This window comes from Euprymna scolopes, chromosome 23 (assembly GCF_053919585.1).
Source record: "Euprymna scolopes isolate OS-2025 chromosome 23, ASM5391958v1, whole genome shotgun sequence".
NCBI lineage: Eukaryota > Metazoa > Mollusca > Cephalopoda > Sepiida > Sepiolidae > Euprymna > Euprymna scolopes.
The window spans coordinates 118628941-118651440 of NC_136504.1; the positions used below are offsets into that span (position 1 = coordinate 118628941).

Here is a 22500-nt window from a genome sequence, read left to right on the forward strand (position 1 = left end):
ATAATATCTGTTCCAACACCTCGCTCCCTCCTCAGTCAGTGGAGGAGAAACCCCTCATGACTGAGACAACTATCATCCCTTCTATCATCCCCCTCCCATACTTATACCCCTCCAATTGGCCCCTCCCCTCTGGGGAACAAAATCTTCCCCACACTAGGAACCGATCCTGGGTCTGGCCATACCCACATGGGGAGACAAATAAATAGAAACATTAAAAAATCCCCTATATATATTTTTAAATATACCCCTCTATCTAAACAAACATAATATAGAGAATACCCGAAAAGACTGAAACGAAAAATCACAATACTAAAATCCAAGAATCCAAAAAATAAATATCAAAATAGAATGAAAGCACCCCTACCCAGAAAAGCTGGTTCTCCCCCCCCTTCTCACACATACACATAAGTAATGACCTTGGATCACATCACCTCCTTGGGAAGCCAATAACCTCATAATACTATAAAATAGTACACACATTCTCAAACCAATAAAAGAAAACACACACACACACACACACACACACACACACACACACACACACACACACACACACACACACACACACACACACACACACACACTACCCTAAAGGGGAAAAAAACACAAGCAGAAAGAGAGAGTGAGAGAAGAGAGAAACACAAAACCAGTGACTACAGTCAAGGTCAGCAGCCTCCACAAGCCCAATAAAAGAGTAATAAAAATTGAACATGCCAATGAATAATAGACACTTACACGCCTCCACCCCTTGGAAACACTACAAATTAACTAAGAAAATGCCATTTTTACATCTCCAACACATTTGAAAATAATTTCTGACAAGGACACTTCACAGAACGTCTGAAACTCATAAAAACGATTTCAATGACTTAAAAACCTTATTATAATGATCCAAACATAATTCTCAATGAAAAACCAAGACACGGAATAATAAAATAATGTTAAAAAATACACATTGTTGGTGACTACCCGTATATATATATATATATATATATCTATATATCTTTATATCTGTATATATATATGTCTATATATATCTATATCTATATATATAGTTATCTATATTTATATGTATCTATATATATATGTATCTATATTTATATATATCGCTATATGTATATCTATATATATATCTTTATATATATATCTATATATGTATATATCTATATATAAATATCTTTATATATCTATCTATATATGTATATATATATCTTTATATATATATATGTATATATATATCTATATACATATATCTTTATATATATATATATATGTATATATATATCTATCTATATATATATATATGTATATATGCATATATATATCTATATATATATCTTTATATATATCTATCTATATATATATGAATATATGCATATATATATATATCTATATATCTTTATATATATCTATCTATATATGTATATATGTATATATATATATATCTATATATATATGTATATATGTATATATATATATATCTTTATATATATGTATATATGTATATATATATATATCTTTATATATATGTATATATGTATATATATATCTATCTTTATATATATGTATATATGTATATATATATATCTTTATATATATGTATATATATATCTATATATATATATATCTTTAGTAATAGTAAGTAAGTATATATACATATATACATATATATATCTTTATATCTATATATAGATATCTTTATACATATATATATGTATATATATATCTATCTATATATAGATATCTTTATATATATATGTATATATGTATATATCTATATATATATCTTTATATATATCTATATGTATATATGTATATATCTATATATATATATGTATATATATATGTATCTATATATATATCTGTATATATATGTATATATATTTATATATATATATATCTATATGTATATTTATATTTATATATATATCTATATATCTTTATGTATATTTATATTTATATATATATGTTTATATATATCTATATATATATATAGTTATCTATATATATATATATGTATCTATATATATATATCTATATGTGTATCTATATATATATATATCTTTATATATATATATTTATATCTATGTGTATATATATATATATCTTTATATATATATCTATATATGTATATATATATATCTATATATATATATCTTTATATATATATCTCTCTCTATATATATATGTTTATATATATATCTCTATGTATATATATATATCTATATGTATATATATATCTATATGTATATGTATATATATATCTATATGTATATGTATATATATATCTATATGTATATGTATATATATATCTATATGTATATATATATCTATATGTATATGTATATATATATCTATATGTATATATATATCTATATGTATATGTATATATATATCTATATATATGTATATATATATCTATATATATATCTATATATATCTATATATGTATCTATATATATCTTTATCTGTATATATATATATCTATATATATATCTTTATATGTATATATATATCTATATATATATCTTTATATGTATATATATATCTATATATATATCTTTATCTGTATGTATCTATCTATATATATATATGTATATATATGTATCTATCTATCTATATATATATCTTTGTATATATGTATATATATATCTATATATATATCTTTATATATATGTGTATATGTATATATATATATATCTATATATATATCTTTATATTGATTGTTGGAGAGCTATTGGCTCTCCAACAATCAATATAAAGATATATATATGTTTCATGCATTGAGCACTCTTAGGAATGACATATTGTGTTGTTGTTATGAGTTACTGAAAAATTCTACCAACAGTATAATAATATATATATGTATATCTTTATATATATGTATATATCTATATCTATATATTGATATCTTTATACATATATATGTATATATGTATATATATATATCTATATATTGATATCTTTGTATATATATGTGTATATATGTATATATATATATCTATATATATATCTTTTTATATATCTATATATATATCTTTATATATATATATATATCTTTATGTATATATGTATATATATCTGTATATATATGTATATATGTATATATCTATATATATACATCTGTATATATATGTATATATGTATATATATTTATATATATATCTATATATCTTTATGTATATTTATATATATATATATATATATATATATATATATATATATATATATATATATATAATATATATATAACTTTATATATATCTATATATAAGAGTCGGTAGTAGTTTGCTTGAATCATTGTTGGTAAAGAAATATATAGATTTTTTTTTTAAAAACCTAAGACAATGCGGGGAAAGACCGGAATTATGAAAGTAAAGAAAGAAAAACAAACAACTGTAGACGGGTGTGCTTATTCGTCTATCTTTCCTCACCTCAATATATAATTATTTATAACCAAATTGCTGGTATGTCCGGTGTATGTAAAGTCCGTGGCTAGTATGGCACTTTGATTAATTTCGAGAGAAAGGGACCTCTCTTTTTCAAAAGACAAAAGTGGATTCAAGATGGCGGAAAAGAACGCGACTGGACTGCAGAAACAGGGCAGGGTCAGTTGGGGGTAATTTTATTTTTCTTATTTTTTTGTAAGCTTAGGTTATATATATTATTTTTTTTTATTATTCCTTTGTAAGCTTAGGTTATATATATATATATATATATATATATATATATATATATATATATATATATATATATCCTTAGCTTACAAATGAATAATAAAAAAAATATATATTTAACTTTATCATTTTTTTTTTTCTCTCCTTTTTCTTCCTAGATCTTTTTTATTTATAGTTATGTCTCGGAAGTAGAGTAAAAAGCACATCTTATTTTTCTTTTATTAATATTATTTTTTTGCCTTGTACACATGTTTGTGAATTATTCCATGGATTTCTGCCTTTGGATTATTATGGACCATCTTCTTCCAATTACGGGATTTCCTTGCATTTTACTTGTACAAATGGAAATTCTTTTAACTTTCTTGAAGTTTTTCATTTGGATTTTACCGTCACTGGATTTTTTTATCTTTCACCAGACTATCCATTCATGTGTAATGACCTTTTCCTTTACCATATTCCTTCTGCTTAACTTATTTGTTTTCAAGTAAGATCTTTGACTTTCACCTCAAATAATGCATATATATATATATATATATAAGAGCAAGTAGTTAATAAAACATTTTAAAAACACTTTGAAAAAGAGTTAAAAACATATGTGCATATATATATATATATATATATATATATATATATATATATATATATATATATAAGAGCAAATAGTTAATAAAACATGTTAAAAAACACTTTGAAAAAGAGTTAAAAACATATTTAATCTGAAAAGGAAACACTTGATAAGTGGATAGTCCTTAATCCGCGGAGTTTCGAAGAAATACTTTCCTTCTCATCAGAGGGTAGGAATTAGCAAAATGCGGGATCGGATTTTACATACAAAAGTATTTTATGAAACTGCAAGTAAGTCAAAAATCTTACTTGATAACAAAAAGTCAAGCAGAGGGAATATGGTGAAGAAAAAAGTGATTTCATTTGAATGGATAGTCAGGTTAAAGGTAAAGTATCCAATGACGGTAAAATCCAAAAATGTAAGTCCAAGAAAGTTAATTTAATTTTCCAGGCGCACAAGTAAAATCCAAGGAAATCGCATGATTGGAAGATGGTCCAAAATAATCCAAAAGGCCGAAATCCGTGGAATAATTCAGAAATACGTACAAGGAAAAGGGAAAAAATTTCAATAATATTAATAAAAGAAAAATAAGATATGCATTTAACATGGCTGCCGAGACAAAGTGTAATTAGAAAAATCAGTAAAGAAGAAGAGAGAGAAAAAAAAAGGTTAAATGGTGATAGAATTAAATATAAATTGGAAAAGCAAATGTCAAATGGACCCAGACAGGATAACGTTAAAAGGCGCGAATAATATAAGGCAAAAAAGGAGGTCAACTGTAATGTACTTAAGAAAATGTCAGCAAGAATTATTAAAAGACATTAGATGGAAAAAATAAATAAATAGAATAAATAAATAAAAAAATAAATAAATAACTAAAAATATATATATATATATATATATATATAAATATATATATATATATATATATATATATATATATATATGAGAAAGAAAATTAAAACTGTAAGATGCAAAATAGTTCTTTAGAGAGAATGTATTCCAAAATAAGTCCAGCAGATTATATATAATCCAATGATGCATATAATCTAATCGGATTATATGCATTATCACGCTGGACTTATTTTGGAATACATTCTCTCTAAAGAACTATTTTGCGTCTCGGATCAACTTGAGAGGATTTTCATGCAAGCTGAAATATTATGCGCGGTTTGTTTTTATATATATTTTTTTACATATCCAACATTTTTTCACTTTTTTATTTGCAATTTATAACTACAATAAATTGCGGTTTCACTTAATACCTTAACTAGCAAATTCTAACATAATTTGCTGATTTCTTTATGTCCTCTGATGAGAAGAATAACAAGAATAGCATTCTTTGAAACTCCGCGGAATAAGGACTTTGTAAATTGTTTTTTGGAGTATTCAGTCGAACAATACATTTTGACTGTAAAGTTCAACTTACAGTTTTAATTTTCTTTCTCTTATATTAAGCTCTACTCTCTATTGCGTATTGAGCTTTTTTTAATTTGTTTGGGATTAAATTTTCTATATATAAATACTGTTATTTATATTAGTTTGAAGTTTACCATTGCGTATATCAAGTAAACACTACATCCCTTTGTTTTTATTAATATATATCTATATCTATCTATCTCTCTCTCTCTCTCTCTATATATATATATATATATATATATATATATATATATATATATATATACAGTACAATGGGTACTGTTTTCTTTTAAAGGTATTAATACACTTACTAATACATTAAAATAAACTCTGCTTTTTAGACTCCAGGTTTGATTCCTTCTATATATATAATATATATATATATATATATATCAGAAATATTTTATTCAATTATATTTATTTATTTATATTTTATTTATATTAATCCTTTAATTTATGAAGCTCTATGTAACTGCATATCATATACAAATATATATACACACACACACACACACACACACACACACACACACACACACACACACACACACACACACACACACACACTTACACTCATTTGACAAAGTACCAATGCACCCCAAACCTCCACACAAGTAAGATGAAAAATTAATAAAAATTAAAAATGAAAACCAAACCAAACCAATAATACTCAATGACCCTGTAAGGATCCTAATAAATCAGGGGAGGTACTAAATACATTCAAGTTTGAGAACGTTGAGAAGCACACATCTTCTCACTCCTTGGGGAAGCCGTTTATCATTAAAATGACTCAGCAAAAACATCTATTTTTACAAATTTTCTGGAAAGAACGCTTTAAAAAACACAACAAGATCGTCTGAAACATAAAATTATTTCAAAAAATTATTTCAATAATTTGAAAAATGAAAATATCAAATAATAAAACAAGTATAAAAAAAACAAGAATTGTTTGTGACCCGCAGGCATCTATCTATCTCTCTCTCTCTCTCTCTCTCTCTCTCTCTCTCTCTCTCTATATATATATATATATATATATATATATATATATATATATATATATATATATATATATATATATAAAGGTATTTACAACTTCTCTTCCAATTTTCGGATTTGGATCATGTCAAAATGCACTTTATTTCCTTTTGACAGATTAATTATTGCTATTTCTTCTGATTAGTTAAGGGCATAATAAATTCACTAATTGATATAATAATTAAGTGATTGATTTTGTGCTACGAAACAGATACTGTCAAGAATTGTAAATGTCAATTGAATTAAAGGAATAAATTATAAGATGGTCAACATCATGAACTTTAGAATATAGTTTTTTGTCATTTATTCTCTATATTGCTCTGTAATTACATTGAGCTTCTTTAATAAGGATTGATATATATTATAAGGAAATAACATATATTTCCACACACACACACACACACATATATATATATATATGTGTGTGTGTATATGTATATATATACACACACTGTTTCTTGCTCTCATGATAATCAGGCATACTGAATATTTAACATGATCTTTAAAAATCAACTTATACTTAACATAAGGAATCTGTCATGTTTCACAACTGCGCATGTGCGGTAATGAAACAATTGAAAGCAGATACAAATCTGATCACCCTGTTTTGACCCCATAGCAGCTCCTTTTTTTTCAGATGAAAACCGATTAAAAAGTTTCCCACAAGTCTGAATACACTATATACCAAATTTCAAGTCTGTAGATTAAAAATCTTTTGAGTATATAGGTTGAGAAGTGTCCTCACACAAACACACACACACATTCTCATTTTTATACGTAGATATATATATATATATATATAGATAGATAGATATGGAAAAAGGAAGAAACACTTGAGCCATTATTAGGGACATTTTCAGGAAATGATAGAGATGATTGATAAAAAAAATATACGATGATTAGCAGGAAGACCTTCTTTCTGCTCATCATCATATATTTTTTTATCAATCATGGTATATTTTTTTATCAATCATCATGGTATATTTTTTTATCAACCATCATGGTATATTTTTTTATCAATCATGGTATATTTTTTTATCAATCATGGTATATTTTTTAATCAATCATCATGGTATATTTTTTATCAATCATGGTATATTTTTTTATCAATCATCATGGTATATTTTTATATCAATCATGGTATATTTTTTTATCAATCATGGTATATTTTATATCAATCATCATGGTATATTTTTTATCAATCATCATGATATATTTTTTTATCAATCATCATGGTATATTTTTTTATAAATCATCATGGTGTATTTTTTTATCAATCATCATGGTGTATTTTTTTATCAATCAACATGGTGTATTTTTTTATAAATCATCATGGTGTATTTTTTTATCAATCAACATGGTGTATTTTTTTATCAATCAACATGGTGTATTTTTTTATCAATCATGGTATATTTTTTATCAATCAACATGGTATATTTTTTTATCAATCAACATGGTGTATTTTTTATCAATCATGGTATATTTTTTATCAATCAACATGGTGTATTTTTTTATCAATCAACATGGTGTATTTTTTATCAATCATGGTATATTTTTTATCAATCATCATGGTATATTTTTTATCAATCATGGTATATTTTTTTATCAATCATCATAGTATATTTTTATCAATTATGGTATATTTTTTAACAATAATCATGGTATATTATTTTGTCAATCATCATGGTATGTTTTTTTATCAATCATCATGGTATTTTTTTTTTATCAATCATCATGGTATATTTTTTATCAATCATCATGGTATTTTTTTTTTATCAATCATCATGGTGTATTTTTTATCAATCATCATGGTATTTTTTTTTTATAAATCATCATGGTATATTTTTTTTATCAATCATCATGGTATTTTTTTTTATCAATCATCATGGTATTTTTTTTTTATCAATCATCATGGTATATTTTTTTTATCAATCATCATGGTATTTTTTTTTATCAATCATCATGGTATATTTTTTATCAATCATCATGGTGTATATTTTTTATCAATCATCATGGTGTATTTTTTATCAATCATCATGGTATTTTTTTTTATCAATCATCATGGTATATTTTTTTTATAAATCATCATGGTATATTTTTTATCAATCATCATGGTATATTTTTTATCAATCATCATGGTATATTTTTTATCAATCATCATGGTATTTTTTTTTATCAATCATCACGGTATATTTTTTATCAATCATCATGGTATTTTTTTTTTTATCAATCATCATGGTATATTTTTTATCAATCATCATGGTATTTTTTTTATCAATCATCATGGTATATTTTTTTATCAATCATCATGGTATTTTTTTTTTATCAATCATCATGGTATATTTTTTTTATCAATCATCATGGTATATTTTTTATCAATCATCATGGTATTTTTTTTTTATCAATCATCATGGTATATTTTTTTTATCAATCATCATGGTATATTTTTTTTATCAATCATCATGGTATATTTTTTATCAATCATCATGGTATTTTTTTTTTATCAATCATCATGGTATTTTTTTTTATCAATCATCATGGTATATTTTTTATCAATCATCATGGTATATTTTTTATCAATCATCATGGTATATTTTTTATCAATCATCATGGTATTTTTTTTATCAATCATCATGGTATTTTTTTTTTATCAATCATCATGGTATATTTTTTTTATAAATCATCATGGTATATTTTTTTTATAAATCATCATGGTATATTTTTTTATAAATCATCATGGTATATTTTTTTTATAAATCATCATGGTATATTTTTTATCAATCATCATGGTATTTTTTTTTTATCAATCATCATGGTATATTTTTTTTATAAATCATCATGGTATTTTTTTTTTATCAATCATCATGGTATTTTTTTTTTATAAATCATCATGGTATATTTTTTTTATCAATCATCATGGTATATTTTTTTTATCAATCATCATGGTATATTTTTTTTATCAATCATCATGGTATTTTTTTTTTATCAATCATCATGGTATATTTTTTATCAATCATCATGGTATTTTTTTTTATCAATCATCATGGTATATTTTTTTTATAAATCATCATGGTATATTTTTTTTATAAATCATCATGGTATTTTTTTTATCAATCATCATGGTATATTTTTTATCAATCATCATGGTATTTTTTTTTATAAATCATCATGGTATATTTTTTTTATCAATCATCATGGTATATTTTTTATCAATCATCATGGTATTTTTTTTTATCAATCATCATGGTATTTTTTTTTTATCAATCATCATGGTATATTTTTTTTATCAATCATCATGGTATATTTTTTATCAATCATCATGGTATTTTTTTTTTATCAATCATCATGGTATTTTTTTTATCAATCATCATGGTATATTTTTTATCAATCATCATGGTATTTTTTTTATCAATCATCATGGTATATTTTTTTTATCAATCATCATGGTATATTTTTTTTATCAATCATCATGGTATATTTTTTATCAATCATCATGGTATATTTTTTTTATCAATCATCATGGTATATTTTTTTTATCAATCATCATGGTATTTTGTTTTATCAATCATCATGGTATATTTTTTATCAATCATCATGGTATATTTTTTATCAATCATCATGGTATTTTTTTTTATCAATCATCATGGTATATTTTATATCAATCATCATGGTATATTTTATATCAATCATCATGGTATATTTTATATCAATCATCATGGTATATTTTTTATCAATCATCATGGTATATTTTTTATCAATCATCATGGTATATTTTTTATCAATCATCATGGTATATTTTTTATCAATCATCATGGTATATTTTTTATCAATCATCATGGTGTATTTTTTATCAATCATCATGGTATATTTTATATCAATCATCATGGTATATTTTTTTATCAATCATCATAGTATATTTTTATCAATTATGGTATATTTTTTATCAATCATCATGGTATATTTTTTATCAATCATCATGGTATATTTTTTATCAATCATCATGGTATATTTTTTATCAATCATCATGGTATATTTTTTATCAATCATCATGGTGTATTTTTTTTTATCAATCAACATGGTGTATTTTTTTATCAATCAACATGGTGTATTTTTTTATCAATCATGGTATATTTTTTTATCAATCATCATGGTATATTTTTTATCAATCATGGTATATTTTTTATCAATCATCATTGTATATTTTTTTATCAATCATCATGGTATATTTTTTATCAATCATCATGGTATGTTTTTTTATCAATCATCATGGTATATTTTTTATCAATCATCATAGTATATTTTTTATCAATCATCATGGTATATTTTTTTTCTTCCATTTTCCATAATGTCATAATATCATACCTACTTTTATTCATATATACGAACATCCTGTTAGCAAATTTTATGCCTGTGTTTAATTGAAATAAAATGGGTCACACAATCTTTTTTCTTGAAAAAAATATCAGATTATTTTTCCTTTCCGATCACCGCCGTATATCAATTTTTCCATTTTCATACCTTAGCAGCCCTTTTTTCAAATGAAAACCGATTAAAATTTTTCCACATGTCTAAATACTCTATATACCAAATTTCAAGTCTGTAGATTAAAAATTTCATTGCATATCTAGCTTGAGAAATGTCCTCACACATACAACACACATTCTCACTTATATGTGAACAAAAGAAGAAAAACTTGTAGCCTTTTAGGAAATTTCCCACATTTCTACCCATTTTCAGGGGACTTTTTCAGGAAATAATAGATATGATTGATAAAAAAAATATACTATGATCCCCTTTCTACTCATCCTGGTATATATTTTTTCTTCTTTCTTTCCATAATATCATAATATCATACCTACTTTTATTCATATATACGAACATCCTATTAGCAAATTTTATGCCTGTGTTTAATTGAAATAAAATGGGTCGCACAATGTTTTTTCTTGCAAAAAAAAAAAAAATCAGATTATTTTTCCTTTTTTTTTTTTCTCCCTCCCAGAACTGTTAAAATGCCAGAAACATGCCCAGTTTGCCTTGAAGAAAAGCCAAATTTGAATCGACTAAAATGCAAGCACATTTGTTGCCTAGTGTGCTTGAAAAAACTTTCACAAGCAATTTGCCCGATATGCAGGCTTCCTTTTGGCACTGTTTATGGAGATCAGCCAGACGGAATAATGAGAGTTAAAAAATCATTTTACTCGTTACCTGGATATGTTTCCAACAGTACATATGAAATTGACTACAGTCTGTCAACTGGATATGCTCAGGTACATCCTTCACATTTTTGTCTGACTCTTTTTGTTTTTGAAGCATGTCACTATACAACGGCTTTCTATCTTTGCACATTCAAGCTGCCCTAGTTGGTTAAGAAAGGACAAACAATGCTGCATCAAATGATCTTTCTCTGTCAAGTTTGTTGTCATAGCAGCTTTGGTGGTGTACAGAGATGAACCCGGTGCACATGGTGTGACTGATGCAGGGATAAAGGGGTCAGCTCCCTAGACAAAGCATGTTAGGAGCAGGTGTCAATGATTACATAAGAAATGATCACGTGTTTGGAAGCAGACAGACAAGATGTGACAACAATTTAAGAGAAATTTCCTCAAAACTTGTCCGTAAGGCTAAGTAAGAAAATTAAACAAGAAGGAATTAATTTTAGCCTTTCTATTGTAAAAAGTAAATTTTGGTCTCTCCTCTTGTGAATGTATATCTTTCCCCAATAAAACCTTTAAAATTGTTTCCATGCATGAGTAAGTTGTCTGGATGATGCAACAATACAGATCAATGGTCACACACATGGAACACGATGATGGAAAGAATGAAGACCAGATCATATAATTTTTAATAATTTTCCGGTAGTAAAATACACTTAAATATATTTTAATTTATGCAGAATTTGTGTTTATTATTATTTTATATATTTTTTCTATTGAATATTATATTGTACCTAATATATAGTATTGTTAAGTTAAACAAAAATGACTTAGGTGCCATCAGCTCAAATCAAAACCAAAGCATTTAGCGTTCCAGCTACGTTCTAACAATACGCCTGTGCCGGTTCAATGCGGATGACAAAAGTTTTTAGTGGACATGCAAACACACAAACACACAGATTTCTGTTTGTTGATCACTCACTGACAAAACCACATATGATATTTTCCTGGGATGGGCTGTCATTAGTCACAGTGTTCACGTCCATGATCGAAATGGCGTTCATTAGAAAAAAGAAAAACATTTAAAATAATTAAACTTTTACTTTATAATAGACAAGCATGGATATCAGGCATTGCCCGGGTTGACATGAAGTTCTATACTAAGAATATTGAGCACTTTCATTGATACTCCTACAACTTTTTCAAAAATAATAGAACGCATAAAAACACAAAAATGTAGTCCCCCCCCCCCCAAGAAATACGTGAAAACCTTCCCACCAGATATTTCGACAGAAGGGATACGAAGAATGAGCTATTTTTTTAGATATTGAGCACTTTTTGTTTTCTGTGCACTGGAAAAATACTCTCCCCCCCTCTAAAAAATTAATAAATGAATCAAAACAACTTTTCAAAATAGCAAGGATTTATGACCGAAAAAAAAATGAATCGCGGTGGTTGGGCTTGAACGTGGAATACAAAAGAGGGGAAAAAGGCAAAAAGTTATGGGCAAACGCGTTTGCTCACATCAGCCCTTTTGAGGGGTTTATAAAAATGGAGCAGAATGTATCTTTTATATCTTCTTCGCATCTCTTAACATATCCTCGAGTGGTTTGTGTCTCTGGAGCAAAAGCTCTCTCATACATAATGCAAGTCTCATTTCTCTGGACAATTGGAACTTTATTTACTTTCATAGTTGCGTCCCTGTTTCTCTGCTCATCTTTAGAAGGAAGGGGGGGGGTTTACCTTCCATTCATCCCTATCTCTTGCTGCTCCCAGAAGTCTTTCATCTACTGTAGATTGTAAAACTCAAACTGTGGACTCTAAACTGTCTAGAAAACACATGTGCATTCCTATTTATTTTAATTTCATGCCTGCCTTATGACCTTTGCTAGCATGCAGGTGCATGTGTTGACAGTGGAAGTCAATGGGTTTGAAACCTGTCAGCCCCAACCTTTCGACCTCTATGCACCCAACTTAGAACACAAACAAGTTTTGTTCAACTCAGTACTGTGTTAACTGTGTTAGTGATACACAACACAAGTAAGCAATTAATTAATTTCACTGATTTCTCTGCAACCTCTATCTCATGCACTTAATGTTGCTAGTTTCTGTCTGTTATATAATTTTGAAGGAGAAGGGGGACGGAAGAGGATTGTTCGAGACAAGACATCAAACCATTTGATGTAAGAAGATAAAAAATTCTACTTTCAGGTCAATAAACGATAGATTCTGACAAAAAAAAATCTAGCAATTCTTCCCCTTTTATCAGAAACATCACTCATGAAATAATGGAACCAAAACTCTATTATTACAGATGTTCTTTAGAATTGTCTGGTCTAGCCTCTGCTTCAATTGTTGCAGCTCGTTTGACTCATTGGTCTATTGGTCTTGGTATCTCATGATAATAAAGCTTTCTATTCCAGACCTGCAAGCTTGTGGAACTCTCTTCCTGCTCATTGTTTTCCTCCTACCAATAACTTCTTGTCTATGTATTTTGTTTTAGTAATCTTCCTTTCAATATGTTGTTTGCTCCTTACATCAAGTGGCCTTATGCCTTGTCTGGAGAGACTTTCATCAGAAAAAAATTTGATTTGCTCATCTAATTTGAGAATCATGTACTGATAAGCTTTGTGTAATGTTTTTTTTTTAATTAATTTATTGAGGAATATTTTTCTGAATGAGATCAATTTAATCCAGTTTATAACATTTACTACCAGTTCCAACCAGGGGTTGCCCAGGAATGCTTAGAGGTTGGAATCGGCTTTTTTTTTATAAAGAAAAAACTAGTTTCTACCAAACTGATTGATCCCTGTTTTCTTATTTTTTATTATTTTGTTGGATTTTATTTCTCTTTCTGCCTTGCTTTATCCTTCTCTTTTCTACCAGTTTTTTCTCTCTCTTCCTCTTTCGGTTTTGCCTTCCGTTAAACTTTTATGACACTTTACGAAAACTGAAACGTTAATTTTTCCATGAAAGCAAAGACATAAAAAAGATGAGGGAATATTTTTGAAAAAGTTGTAGGAGTATCAAATTAATAAAGAAGTTTTGTTTTTAACACATCCATTTTACCATTCTCATAGTATTTCTCTCCATGCAACACATGTCCTCAACCCTCACCTTACTAAATATACCAAATTTAATTCTAACATTCTACAACTGTTATATAGCAATTGGAGCCAGTATTGTGTAAAAGACATCTATTTTTCTTAAATTTTTAATAATAAAAATGGTCTTTCCTTATCCAGTTGTAGACAAGTTTCCATGGCTTGCAGGGATCTGTCTTTTGGCGGCTTGAAAACTTACTTAGAACAACCATAGTTTGCTTAAAGCTGGGATGAGTATTTTGTCAAGAAACCATCTTAGGAATACTTCTCCTCCAACAGAAAGCTGGTGTAATCTTACTTTGAAGATCTTTTCGCATTCTTATAGTTGAATCTCCTTCGGAATGGAACTATGATACCAATTCTGGAAATAAACAGTAGAACCATTTACCGTCTTACATCAAAATAACAAATAGTTGTCTCCCCTTTTTTCTTTCCAATTAATTTATCTTGCAATGTTTTCTCGTTGTGTAACCTCAACAGCACCCACAGGCCGTGCACGCACGATACGAAGCGACGTGCACTAACCCTAAGTGCGAGTGGCCACACCTCTACTCTGTCGAGCACCGGACCCCTCAACATGCACTGTCCCTCTCAAACTCTCGGAATCAGGCCACCGATACTTTACAGCGCTCTCAACCCCAAGTCCGAGCAATACCTGGATGCGGCTAGGTGATCGTCTACGTCAGGTTCTGCAGTCGGATTCTCTCACATGCGTTGGAGTTGGCAAGTAGGCGTCTCTCGCTGTTGCAGCTTGAAGATCAGGGTCCTGGCAGCGGAAATCAATGGGTCATCCTTCACAAAGTGAAAGCATTAAATGATCAACAACGCCAGGAAATTCTGTATCACAATTTACATTATTGGCAATAGATTCAACATACATGTCGTGCAGAAAGGAAAACTCAGGTTATTAAAATCACTATCGTTTTCGCTAATTTCAGGCAAGGATTCTTGATGCAGGTGACCTTGTCTCTTCTACTGGTGATAATCTCGGCTAGTAAGAATTTCTTGAGGGGCCTCTTTCTTCAATTGCTTATCACGACAAGCTCCTGCCGGCCCGAACAAGAAAAGACACCGATTAGCCAGAGTATCTGGTTTTTATCAAAATCAATAATTCCCCTTCCACCTTTCTGGAATTATTCTTTCTTTTTTCTTCCCTTTCTCTCTTTCTCTTCGTTCCCTATTAATTTACTCCCCTTCTCTCTTTCTTTTGTCCCGAACCTTCTCCCTCATTGGTCTGAGGTGTTAACTTATCATCAAATTAGGAGTTATTAGTCCTTAGGTTGAACAAGGCCTGACGGCGACTCCTCACCCCTCAGTTCCCACATCCAGCTGTCACTAAGATCTGAATTCTCTTCCTATTGCTCACAGGTGTTTAAAACCAACCCTTCCGTTGTTGATAGATGTATAACAGCCGTGATATAGGAACAATTCTCGTTTGTCTTTCTCTTAAAAAACCCACCCCGGCACTGATGTGATAAGCGATAACTATTTATTTCCATGAGTGATTCGTCATCTGAGTCAACCATTTTCGGCTGGCGACCCTTTTTCCTTTTTCCTGACCCTAAACTTCCTATAGATGTCGGCCAGTGAGACCGCATCCCCCCCACATACCTTTCAACAGAACATTGTTTCTTTAATAATTTGAATTGTTGTTCTAACCTAAACCAGAAAACGACCCTGTGTTGTTTTTTTCTGCCAACTTGAGAATCTCATTATCATATTTATTATTTTTTTTTCCCATTGAAATATTTTATTTCTTCTGGCCATTTTTGCCTCTTCTTATCGCTACATAAGTACAAAATGGAAATTAAAACCGCTTAAGAACAACTATTATCTATCATCATATTTATTTATATTTTTTTTTCATTGAAATATTTACTATTTCTTCTCTGGTGGACAGGAATCTCATAAACATCTGTTTTTCCTTGACCAAGTGTCAGCATGCCCCCCCCCCAACCATACCTCATCCTCTCCCATCTTCTCTTCCGCTATTTGAAAAGCAAGATCATCTGGTGTCGCCAGGAATCTCGTCATAGTTGTTTGTTTGTTATTACAGCATATCCATTAACACACACACACACACATATAAATGCCTACGTTTTCTGTACAAAACATATCTAAGAACACTGCCAGACATATAAATTACCTTTGTGTTAAATTTACACAAGATAGGCTCAGCTGTTTCGGAACCTATGAGGAAAGAACATTCACACAAAGTGACTTTTTATATATTAGTAAGAGATAATGTTGGAAATGGCTGAACCTCCCCCCCCCCAACGAAACCTGATCCAGTTGACATGCTAAGTATGAATAATTTGTTTTAATTTTAGATATTATTCATCCTGGACAACGCTAATCAAGAATATACCAACTTTGTGGGTGTTTGTTTTGTACATTTTTACTTTAGCTAATACACACATATGCATAGTACTCGAATAAAACAATGATACGATTGGAAGGTGTCAGGTTTTGGCTAGTGGCTTCTTGTTAAGTTCCATAATATTCTAACTGGTAAACACAATACCAGGATTATATCTTATGTTTTTGTAGAAAATGGCTTAAGACAAGGCATGAAGCCACTTGATGTAAAGTGATAACATATATGTTTAGGTATGTAATGACAATTATCTTTAAAAATCTGATTAGGTAAGTGATAACATGTTTAGGTAAGTGATAACGTGTTTAGGTAAGTGATAATGTGTTTAGGTAAGTGATAATGTGTTTAGGTAAGTGATAATGTGTTTAGGTAAGTGATAACGTGTTTAGGTAAGTGATAATGTGTTTAGGTAAGTGATAACGTGTTTAGGTAAGTGATAATGTGTTTAGGTAAGTAATGACGATTGTATTGAAAAATTTGTGGAGATACGTGATAACATATGTGTTTACATATTTAATGATAATTGTATAGAAAATTTGTTTAGATAAGCGATTACCTATAAATTTAGGAATTTAATGACAATTGCATTAAAACATTTGTTTTAGTAGGTAAAACATGTTTTAATGGATGTAATGACAATTTTACTGAAAAATCTGTTTATGAGGGTGATATAGATATGTTTGGTTATGTAATGACAATTTTATTGGAAAATTTGTTTAGATAGGTGATAACCTATGTGTTTAGGTAGAAAATAAAATATGTTTAGGTGTGTAATGAATATTGTATTAAAAATTTGTATACATAAGTGATAACATGTGTTCAGTATTGTAATGACAATTGTATTGGAAAATCTATTTAGGTAGGTGATAATGTGTTTAGGTGTGTAATGACAATTGTATTAAAATATGTTTAGGTGATAACATGTGTTTAGGTGTGTAATGACGATTGTATTAAAATATGTTTAGTTAAGTGATAACATGTGTTTAGGTGTGTAATGACAATTGTATTGAATTATGTTCAGTTAGGTGATAAGATGTATTTAGGTGTATAATGACAATTGTATTGAATTATGTTCAGTTAGGTGATAATATGTATTTAGTTGTGTAATGACAATTGTATTAAATTATGTTTAGTTAAGTGATAACATGTGTTTAGGTGAGCAATGGCAATTGTATTAAAATATGTTTAATTAGGTGATAATGTGTTTAGGTGTGCAATGGCAATTGTATTAAAATATGTTTAGTCAGTTGAAAACATATGTTTAGGTATGTAATGACAATTGTATTAAAATATGTTTAGTTAGGTGATAACATGTGTTTAGTTGTGTAATGACAATTGTATTAAAATATGTTTAGTTAAGTGATAACATGTGTTTAGATGTGCAATGACAATTGTATTAAAATATGTTTCGTTAAGTGATAACATGTGTTTAGATGTGCAATGACAATTGTATTAAAATATGTTTCGTTAAGTGATAACATGTGTTTAGATGTGCAATGACAATTGTATTAAATTATGTTCAGTTAGGTGATAAGATGTATTTAGGTGTATAATGACAATTGTATTGAATTATGTTCAGTTAGGTGATAAGATGTATTTAGGTGTGTAATGACGATTGTATTAAAATATGTTTAGTTAAGTGATAAGATGTATTTAGGTGTATAATGACAATTGTATTGAATTATGTTCAGTTAGGTGATAAGATGTATTTAGGTGTGTAATGACAATTGTATTAAATTATGTTCAGTTAGGTGATAAGATGTATTTAGGTGTGTAATGACAATTGTATTGAATTATGTTCAGTTAGGTGATAAGATGTATTTAGGTGTGTAATGACAATTGTATTGAATTATGTTCAGTTAGGTGATAAGATGTATTTAGGTGTGTAATGACAATTGTATTAAATTATGTTCAGTTAGGTGATAAGATGTATTTAGGTGTGTAATGACAATTGTATTGAATTATGTTCAGTTAGGTGATAAGATGTATTTAGGTGTGTAATGACAATTGTATTGAATTATGTTCAGTTAGGTGATAAGATGTATTTAGGTGTGTAATGACAATTGTATTAAATTATGTTCAGTTAGGTGATAATATGTATTTAGTTGTGTAATGACAATTGTATTAAATTATGTTTAGTTAAGTGATAAGATGTGTTTAGGTGTGCAATGGCAATTGTATTAAAATATGTTTAATTAGGTGATAATGTGTTTAGGTGTGCAATGGCAATTGTATTAAAATATGTTTAGTCAGTTGAAAACATGTGTTTAGGTATGTAATGACAATTGTATTAAAATATGTTTAGTTAGGTGATAACATGTGTTTAGTTGTGTAATGACAATTGTATTAAAATATGTTTAGTTAAGTGATAACATGTGTTTAGATGTGCAATGACAATTGTATTAAAATATGTTTCGTTAAGTGATAACATGTGTTTAGATGTGCAATGACAATTGTATTAAAATATGTTTCGTTAAGTAATAACATGTGTTTAGGTGTGTAATGACAATTGTATTAAAATATGTTTAGTTAAATGATAACGTGTTTAGATGTGCAATAACAATTGTATTAAAATATGTTTCGTTAAGTGATAACATGCGTTTAGATGTGCAATGACAATTGTATTAAAATATGTTTCGTTAAGTAATAACATGTGTTTAGATGTGCAATGACAGTTGTATTAAGATATGTTTAGTTAAGTAATAACATGTGTTTAGGTGTGTAATGACAATTGTATTAAAATATGTTTAGTTAAATGATAACGTGTTTAGATGTGCAATAACAATTGTATTAAAATATGTTTAGTTAAGTGATAACATGTGTTTAGGTGTGCAATGACAATTGTATTAAAATATTTTTAGTTAAGTGATAACATGTGTTTAGGTGTGCAATGACAATTGTATTGGAAAATCTATTCTAGATAGGTGATAATATATGTGTTTAGGTATGTAATGACAATTGTATTGAAAAATAAATGTTCAGTTAGGTGATAACATATATGTTTAGGTATTGAATGACAATTGTATTGGAAAATCTATTTAGGTAGGTGATAACTAGGGCTATGACAACAGCATATTCTTTTCATTGTTTTGACTCTCGAGTATATATCCGACACAGACACAATCAACCGAGAACCACATCACTCTATCTAAAAACATATAAGATATAAATGGATATATACCTGAGAATCAAAACAAGGAAAAGAATATGCTGTTGTCATAGCTCTAGTGATAACGTGTTTAGGTATAGAATTACAATTGTATTGAAAAATCTGTTTAGGTAGGTGATAACATATGTATTTTGGTATGGAATGACAATTGTATTGGAAAATCTTTTTAGGTGGGTCATAATGTATGTGTATAGGTATGGAATGACAGTTGCATTTAAAAAATATGTTTAGGCAGGTGATAACGTATGTGTTTAGGTATTTAAAAACAATTTTATTGGAAAATCTATTTACATAGGTGATGACATATGTGTTTTGGATTGGAATTATAATTGTATTAGAAATCTGTTCAGATAGGTGATAACATATGTGTCCAAGTCTGTAATGACAATTGTATTTAAAAATCTTATTTTGGTAAGATTTAACGTATGTTTTTAGGTATGTAATAACAATTATGATCAGGTCATGTCATATGCTACTGGTACCATGTAACCCAGTACTACCTGCCTCATGGTCGGGTCACCGGCGACTAAACTGGTTCCCCCACCAGAGTTGTTTGGTGAGGAGGGCGGCTAGTCTCCCTGAAGGATTAAAAACAAGACCTTTCAAAGGGTGAATGAACACTTTTTCGGGGTCAACGGCCAACTAGCACCGTGTATATTTGTGTGCATGTATATATGTGTTGGGGTGGAGAGGGCTCCCGTAAGCCGTAGTGAAGGCAACCTTTCTAGGAGAAGCAAATCTCTGATTTAAAAAACCATAAAGCGGGAGACCATTACCCGCATTAAGCTGGTCTGCAGTTTAATTTGTTGCTGGCTATTTTGCTCTTGCTTGTTGCTGGATCTCAACATTTTGAACCGAGAGAGAGACTTAGCTGTCGTACAAAGCTAAAACTCTGTAACATCATCTGTGTATAGATACTCCCTCAGGCATTTGGGCTTATGGACTTTAAGTGTCTGAGGGAGTGGCACTCGTCTGACAAGATGTTGCAATCATCAATAACAATTCTAATTAAAAAATCTTTATAGAGAAATGATAATGTGTTTTGGTATGTAATAATTATTGTATTGAAAAATCTGTTTAGGTTTGTGATAACAAACGTGTTTAGTTATATAATTACAATTGATTTTAAGATAAGGAAACTCTTTTCAATTCCGGTTTCATTATTTGAACAGTTTTATTTCTTAATTTTTGAGGATTTGTAATTGTTATTATTTGAACTTTTAAGATTACTGTTTCCATTTTGAATGCTTGACATTTTTCAATATTTCTGTCAAACTTGAGACTCTGCATCAGTGGTATGACTGATAAAGTACGTCTAGCTGAATCCACTGTGAAAAATTTCCCCCACTCTATATCTGTGCCTAAATCAAAACGCGGATTTCATGAGCAAAGCTTCTTTCTTAGAACTGCACGCCTGTGGAACTCTGTTCCGTCTGCCTGCTTCCCTCCGGACTACAACTTGGATGTCTTCAAGTCTAATGTTAACAAATTCCTAATGAACCGCCCCCCTAATTAAACACTTCATAAAATCTCCTCACTAATGTGATGTACTTACAATAACCCTTATCCCTGAGTGGCTTCCGGGCCTTGATAAGTGGTGATCACTGTGTAAAAAAAAAAAAAAAAAAAAGTACTTGGTAAAATTCAATTGTAAATTACACTTTTCATGAGGTTGAAAGTTCAATCCTTGGTGCTGACGATACTCCCAAAAAATATAATTGTAAATTACTTTGGACTTTCACCCAGTCATGGCTGATGGAACGAGAGCACACTACATCAGTGGATTAAATAAAGGGTTCTGTTTAAAATTCTATGCGGTTTACCGAGTTCAAGAGATCAACAAAATATAGCTGAAAAGGTGAGAGGTTACATCGAATAAAACGTTGTGGAAAATAACACTCAAGATGAAGACAGTAATCCAAAACATCCAAATAATATGCGTTCTTGTCGTGTTTTTCAAAATCGTGTTGTAATTCTTTGAATTTCCTTTGGCAGACTGTG

The 22500-nt window shown here is 28.4% G+C and overlaps 1 protein-coding gene across 2 annotated transcripts in view; it reads left to right on the forward strand.

Annotated features, from left to right (window-relative positions):
• The window catches only part of LOC145246168 (uncharacterized), a 197582-nt gene that overhangs the window by 150797 nt on the left and 24285 nt on the right, over positions 1–22500 (forward strand). The window contains exons 11-12 of one of the 2 annotated variants that reach the window (XM_080108035.1): positions 11696–11963; positions 22495–22500. The exon at positions 22495–22500 is cut by the window's right edge and continues 179 nt beyond it. In XM_080108035.1, coding sequence (XP_079964161.1) covers positions 11696–11963; positions 22495–22500 — 274 coding nt within the window. The remainder of the gene's footprint in view (positions 1–11695; positions 11964–22494) is intronic. The other variant, XR_013863103.1, reaches the window with a different exon arrangement.